We start from the raw sequence: 7,200 nt of genomic DNA on the forward strand, positions 1-7,200 counted from the left end.
TGTGTTCTTAGTTCGCGAAGGGTGGGGCAACGCTTCCCTCCCGCGTTCTTCACCCCCTTTCATACGCCTTTGGGTGTTTCCCGTACTTTTCTGACTAAAGCGGCAGTTACCCACCGACGTGTGCCGTACGTACGGACGTTTGTCGTACGAAACACGTTTGACCGAACCCTCAAGCCCGTAGGAATCAATGTGTGCGTCTGTGTACATGTACATAACATATTTGTGTGTATTGTTTACAGATAAGCACTGTTGCCATTGACCAGATAGGGTAACATTTTACTCAATAGAGAAGTGAGGTGTAAATTTTTATATTTTTTACCTGGGACACTCATCCACCTACTCATCGGCTTTCGTAGTTACCCTGTTGTTGTTGCTGTAGCAGTTTCGAAGTCACTCCCTCTTCTTTTAATATAGAGTTTTCGAAATAAACTAGGCGTGTTTAAACATAGTTTCAATAAAACAAATTTTTAAATAGTGTAGATGATAGTCTTTCAAATTTTATTATGCACTAAATTTGTTCTACCAAGTTTAGATAATTTATCCAAATTGTCAATTTGTAACTTAAATTAAGAAAAAAATGCTAATACCTTAAATAATTATATCAGTTTTTTTCTACCTTTGCTATACGCAGACCCATGGCATTTGACCCCAAGTAATAACAGCCTAAATCAACTTCTTTAGGCGATTATAACTTGACACCCCATATGTACATTGGCACAGCATCAGCAGGGACAAAGAATGTTGCTGATATATAGAAGATCTGAGTAGATGTCAAACCGCTGGTAGCTCATTCAACAGCCTTCCTGAAAATTGGCATTTCATAGCTCTTATGATTTAAGAAAAAAAGCTTTTGCACACAAAAAGTTTATGTTTATTGCGTTTATGATCTTTTTCCTGTTACATGCTCGACAAAACTTTTAAACAAATCCAAAAACTGGTCCATTTTTGCCATCTTTTCCCTATGACGCCTTTCCTTAGCGTCAATATCAGGTATTTTTCGTTTACTTCCGCTTCTGGTAGACTCCCCTCCTTCACAATTTTCGTCATAAAAACCATATTCTGTACTACTTAAAATTTCTATATTAAAACCAGAAGACGTGATAACAGGATTAGTTTCAGATTTCAGAGAAAAAACTTCGTGCATGGCGTCGAAGTGTCCCCATTCAATTTTTCCATTACCACCTGTGTTATTGTGGTTTAATATAGTTCTATAAATGGATTCCAGATCTTTCCATTTACTAACGCATTGGTCACTTGTAAATGTTTTTCCATAGGTATTAGACATTTCCCGAGATATAATGTCCCATATTTTAGTTTTTCGACAGTTCTCGAATTTATGTTTATGCTTTAAGTATAAACCTATAAAAAAGTTTATATCCACCGAAGCCCATTCAAAATGTTCAGCGTCGCCTAAAATATATTTTGTGGAAAAATATAAGTTTTCTCAATTATGTATATTTTTTAAGGGTGTGGCTATTTCCACATGACCACAGTTATACATAATAACGATCCTGGCAAAGTTGAGTCATAACACCTGAAAGGCCTGGGGAACTTTAAATATCCATATAATAATAATAATATAACACAGCTGATCCAAACAACCTTATGAAATGGTATAGCACCGTTGACCAATTACATTGATTTCCGTAGGTTTAGTTAGTTTGTTCAGCTGTTTTATATGGATATACGAGTCCGTATTAAGAATTAGATTCTCATCATTCGTTACGTAGAGATCGAAAATTTCCTATTTTGCGCCAAAAACGCATTATAAAAAAGTTAATTTAGGCCGACCCAACTCCGACCATACAATTCATAATATTTTCATGGAAACCATCTCGTGCATTCACCCGACTCCACATCGCCCCATGTATGTACATCAAGAACTTATTTTCTGGTCCATATACAAACGCATATATTGTTTATGGTATATACGGTTCCGTACAAATGGGGTCATGTGCAAATACACACCTTTGTATACTAACTGAATGCTTCATCTGCAGCTTCCATATTAGTATCAGTCGCATACGACACCAGAGTATCAGTTTCAGATTTTATCCAGAAAATTTCGTGCATGGCATCAAAATATTCCCAACCCTTTCGTTTGTTGCCTATTTGGTTATTGTGGTCTAAAACCTTTTTATACATTGCTTTCAGGCCTTTCCATTTACCATTACATTGTTCACCAGTAAATTGTTTTCTTCGAATGTTTGCAATTTCCTGCGCAATCATGTCCCAGGCTTTAGTTTTTGGTAAGCTCTCAAATTTGTCTAGATGCTTTGAGTACAAATTAATAAGGCATAATATATCTGCTGGTGACCATTTGAGAGGAGAAATAACACCTAAAATATATTTTTTTTTGTATTTTTACAGTTATCTTTCGATTTTATATACGTACTCATTTTTTGTACCTCTTCGGAATACTTTACATCTTCTTTGTTATCACTCGAATGCCAAACTAGCGGATCATTTTCATGCGCCATATTCAGAAGTTCCCTCATAGCTCCGAAGTATTCCCACTCTTTTCTCGTTCTGCTTGTTTTGAAATTGTTGTGTAAAACCTTTTTATACATCGCTTTCAGGCCTTTCCATTTACCAAGGCACTGATCACTTGTAATTGTTTTTTTGCCTATGCTGGTGATTTCTTGTGCAATCATGTTCCACACAATATTTTTTTGCATGTTTTCAAATTTGTCTTTATATTTCGCATATAATTCAATAAGACATTTTGTATCATCTGGCGACCATTTGAAAAGCCCAGCATTGCCTGGAACCTTGGGCGTAACAGTAACATACATATTTTGCAATTATAGATATACTTACTTAACTCCTCTGTTTCCATTATAACACGCGATTTGTAATTTTTTTACCCTGTTAATTAAAATGTTCCTTGTGATCTTACTAGCAAATTTAATATAAATAATAATAAAATATTGTGAATAACACAAGTGTGCTAACCTCGCCATAGATTAGCCGGAACGTTCCGATATGATTTGTAAAACAAGCGATGAAAGTTGTATGTTCATACCATTATCGGTCTTGCATTATCGATTTTAATCGTAAAATGATGTTCACACAGCATCTAAGTGATGCTAGAAATAGTTCACTTCTAAGACCACGTTTCATCGTCAGTAGATAATCTACGAGTTTATGTCAAATGTTTCTGTCAAATTTTACCGTTTCTCTTTTATTTTCTGATTCCAACTAGAGATTACACTCTATAGGTGGAAATTTTTCTATGGAAAAAATCCGCATCAATAAAATTTTATCATAATAACCGATTATCGAAGAAAAAAATGTATATGGGAAATCTTATTGTATAATTAATAAATTTATATGTAAACTATGCCTAATACTCGAATTTACGTAAAACACTTGTCTCGTTGCTTCGATTGCTTAGAGCCTCCTGCGATTTACACCCAGATTGACTGAATTTTGTGTGTGTTAGTGCAGTCGGGTGGCATCGTGACACACGTATTTGTTGTCGACTACACGTTGATGAAAATCAAAAATATTTGATTTTTTCATTTGTAGCTTGCTTATTTGATAATCGCGGGGTGTGATTGACAAAACAGCAGTAGTGTTGTATTTAGTTTGTATCGACATTCAAAATGAACAAGTGCGTTGAAGAACAGCAATTTGTTATGGTCCACTTGGGAGAGTCACCCTTGGAACGCACCAGTTGACTAGTGATAGGAAAAAGGTAGGGTTCACCCTCACTCATGTCTGCCTGGGGTGGTCAAAACAAAATTTTCTTAGTTTCGTCCGGGTGGCAACGCCATAAATTCCCATGCATTGACGAATTTTCAATAACACCTGGCGCAATGGTGTAGGTGGCTCATCTCATCAGCTGATTTTATTCGTTTCATTGTACTGACCTAGAGATTGTCAAATGGAAATGGCGAACGTAAAATGCAACCGATGCATCAGCAATTATGCACTGCGTGGTGGTGAACTTTTACCTAATTTGGCGCACAACGTTCCCACAGGACACAAAAGCTGCAAAGTTTTACGCTTTCTCTACGAGGGTTTGACAACCGGAACGCCACATGTATAGTGCTGTAGGGATGAGCTAACGATAACAATGAACCAATCGATAATCGCCGCCACAGTTAGATAACTGCGGTTTTCCATCGCTGAATGGAAGGGAAAAAATTTTTTCGACGACACCAGGACGTGTGTGGCCAACTTAACTTTGAAGATGAGATGGTGGAAAAACTCGGCGTGGCCAGTAATTCTAGGTTTTGTTGCGTTATGTGGCGCTGGTTATAAAATTTTGCGGTAGTTCGGTCGCACAAATTGGGCGCGGCGCGACAAAATCGGCACAGTTCTCGCATATTGGCGTTAGAACTATGTGGAAAATTGACTGCAATTCATTTGTGTAAGGAGATGCCGCTAATGCGTTTATAAAAAAAAAAAAAAAAAAAACTAAATCGCAGCAGTTTGGTGCAAGTTTGACGGAAGAAAAAACGAAAGAATCGTGCTAAATCCTAAATGTATCTGCTACATTTTACATAACCATTTATTTTTTATTGCTCACAAAAGGAGGGCGGCTGTGTATGTGAGAAAATTGCACGTTTTTTTTTCTCTGGGTCTGAAATAAGCTACAGTTGCCTCCAAACTAATTGTCGGCCATACCAAAGCTACAGGGAGTTTCAAACTAACAACGACCACTCATTCATTTCGGCAGTAGATGCAATAACTGGACGACGGCGCCAGAAAACTATTTAGGTACTGCGCAGCATCAACCACGCTCTTTAAGTGTGCTTCGCGCAACCACCACCAACTGCGCCAACCAGAAACAACGTTTCCATCAAGCACGCTCTTTCAGTGGGCCTAGCGCAACCACCACCCTTGCGACGCAACACCCACGGGCGCAACCACCACCAACTGCGCCAACAACGTCGCCAGTGCCCCCAACAACCACTTCGATCGCGCAACCACAACCGCAATCCCCTCGGCTGCGCCTACCCAATTGCACAACAACCACCGGACGTGCCATCACCACCAGCTTTGGTAACAACAACCAGCAGAGCGCCGCATATAGGCCAGCTGCAGCACCAGCTTTGGTAACAACAACCAGCAGGGCCGCCTCCTATAGGCCTGCTGCAACATCAACTGCATTAACAACAACCAGCAGGGCCGCCTCATATAGGCCTGCTGCAACATCAACTGTATTAAGAACAACCAGCAGGGCCGCCGCATATAGGCCTGCTGCAATATCAACTTTAGTAACAAAAACCAGCAGAGCCGCCTCATATAGGCCTGCTGCAACATCAACTTTAGTAACAACATCCAGCAGCGCCGCCGCATATAGGTCTGCTGCAACGAACCCAGCGTGACACCAAGACCAGCAACTAAACCTGGTGAGTTCGTTCCGTAATACGGAAACCAATTTTTTTTCTTCTCATATTTAATTGAGTAAACCATTGTTGGGTTTAAAAAAAAATACTACATACATATAATCCACGTAGATGTAGGTATTTAAGATAAACCCCATTTTAATCTTATTGTATAAAATTTAGTCTTTACTTGCAACATACGTACATCTATGTAAGGGCGTGTACGTTTGCTACACCTTTAAAAGTATACATAGATGTAGGAATGTAATATAAACTTCATTTAAGACTTTTTACCAAATTTTTAGCCTTTACTTGCGACATACGTACATCTATGTAAGGGCGTGTACGTTTGCTACACCTTTAAAAGTATACATAGATGTAGGAATGTAATATAAACTTCATTTAAGACTTTTTACCAAATTTTTAGCCTTTACTTGCGACATACGTACATCTATGTAAGGGCGTGTACGTTTGCTACACATTTAAAAGTATACATAGATGTAGGTATGTAATATAAATTTCATTTAAGACTTTTTACTAAAATTTTGTCTTTACTCGCGACATACGTACATCTATGTAAGGTCGTGTACGTTGGCTACACATTTAAAAGTATACATAGATGTAGGTAGGTAGGTAGGTTGAACTGGCCGGTCCATGAGGACCTCACATAGACTGATTGAGTCCGTAGTGTTACCAGAAGTTTGTTTTAACGACCAAACTGAAAAACCCTATCAAAAACAAGGACCTATGTTATAAAATAACTCCGTCCTCTTAGCAAATACTAGAAGCTTTCTAGGACTTAAGCCACTTGCTGCTTCTAGATCTGACAGCTGTATCACTCCTAATAGCTGGAGTCTTAGCCTGGCAAGTGCAGGGCACGAGCACAGAACGTGCTCGATCGTTTCCTCCTCCAACCCGCACTTCCTACATCTGCTATCACTGACCAAGCCTAGTTTAAAGGGATGTGACGCCAGAAGGCAGTGTCCAGTCAGAATACCCGTCATGAGTCTACAGTCCTCTCTTTTTAATGATAGAAGCAACTGTGTTAGTCTAAGGTTGTAAGACCTACACATAATCTTCGACACTTTACAGCCCCGCGCTTGAACCCACGCCTTTCCCCGTTGGTCAATCATGTGCACCTCTCGCCTTCGCTTAATATCGCCAAATCTAATTGGGACATCTACGGAAAGCTTCAAGGGATGCGCCCTTTTTAGCTAGTTCATCCGCTTTTTCATTCCCATATGCCCTGGGACCCAATATAGATGTATGCTTCTCCCTGTCCTGATTCTCTCCAGAGACTGCTTACACTCTAACACGCATTTAGATGCTGTGCTATGCGAGATTATTGCCTTAATTGCTGCTTGACTGTCAATATAAAAGTTAACACGGTTGCAGCTTAAGCTATTCTCTTCCAGGGTTTCTACTGCTTTGGTTACGGCTAATATTTTCGCTTGGAAAACGCTACAGTAATCCGGCAGCCTGTAGGATCTACTTATTTCCGGATCAGCGCGGTATACCGCAGACCCTACTCCTTCCACTACTTTGGAACCATCGGTGTACACATGTATCGCCTCGTCCGCCATTTGCGCACCCTTGCGCCAACCGTCCACCTCTATTGTGGCCTTAAGATCTCCCCCGAAGCGCAGATAGGGAATCATGTAGTCTGTTCGTCTTGTGATTGATGACGCTATACTACTATGGCCATATGGTCGGCGCTCAAGCTGCCCCGAAGCACCGAGCCTGGTTGCGGTCGTTAACGCTTTGTTCTTTGCTACCAGGTCTACAGGTGGGATGTGCAAAATGGCATACAGTGCAGGCGTCGGGGTTTTCAGGGCTCCCGTAATGCTAAGCATCGATAGTC

At 39.9% G+C, this 7,200-nt stretch overlaps 1 protein-coding gene across 2 annotated transcripts; it reads right to left on the reverse strand.

Moving 5' to 3' along the window:
• Nucleotides 1–470: 470 nt before the first annotated feature.
• On the reverse strand, nt 471–2,995 carry LOC137242749 (uncharacterized). 2 transcript variants are annotated; one of them, XM_067770003.1, is made up of 4 exons: nt 2,821–2,995; nt 2,396–2,764; nt 1,983–2,339; nt 471–1,410 (listed from the first exon to the last, which is right to left on the reverse strand). In XM_067770003.1, exons 1-4 carry the CDS (start codon nt 2,837–2,839, stop codon nt 881–883), a joined length of 1,275 nt encoding a protein of 424 aa, XP_067626104.1. In that variant the 5' UTR covers nt 2,840–2,995; the 3' UTR covers nt 471–880. The 2 variants fall into 2 exon arrangements, with proteins under 2 accessions (XP_067626104.1, XP_067626111.1); XM_067770010.1 differs by having other exon boundaries at nt 2,396–2,771.
• Between the last annotated feature and the right edge of the window lie 4,205 nt (nt 2,996–7,200).

Source organism: Eurosta solidaginis, chromosome 1, assembly GCF_040869045.1.
Source record: "Eurosta solidaginis isolate ZX-2024a chromosome 1, ASM4086904v1, whole genome shotgun sequence".
NCBI lineage: Eukaryota > Metazoa > Arthropoda > Insecta > Diptera > Tephritidae > Eurosta > Eurosta solidaginis.

What these genes read in the sequence shown, in the direction of transcription:
- LOC137242749 (XM_067770003.1), bottom strand. An exon ending in CGAAGAGGTACAAAAAATGA is followed by an intron (nt 2,340 to 2,395) that starts GTACGTATATAA and finishes AATATATTTTAG; the next exon opens with GTGTTATTTCTCCTCTCAAA. An exon ending in AGCTGCAGATGAAGCATTCA is followed by an intron (nt 1,411 to 1,982) that starts GTTAGTATACAA and finishes AATATATTTTAG; the next exon opens with GCGACGCTGAACATTTTGAA.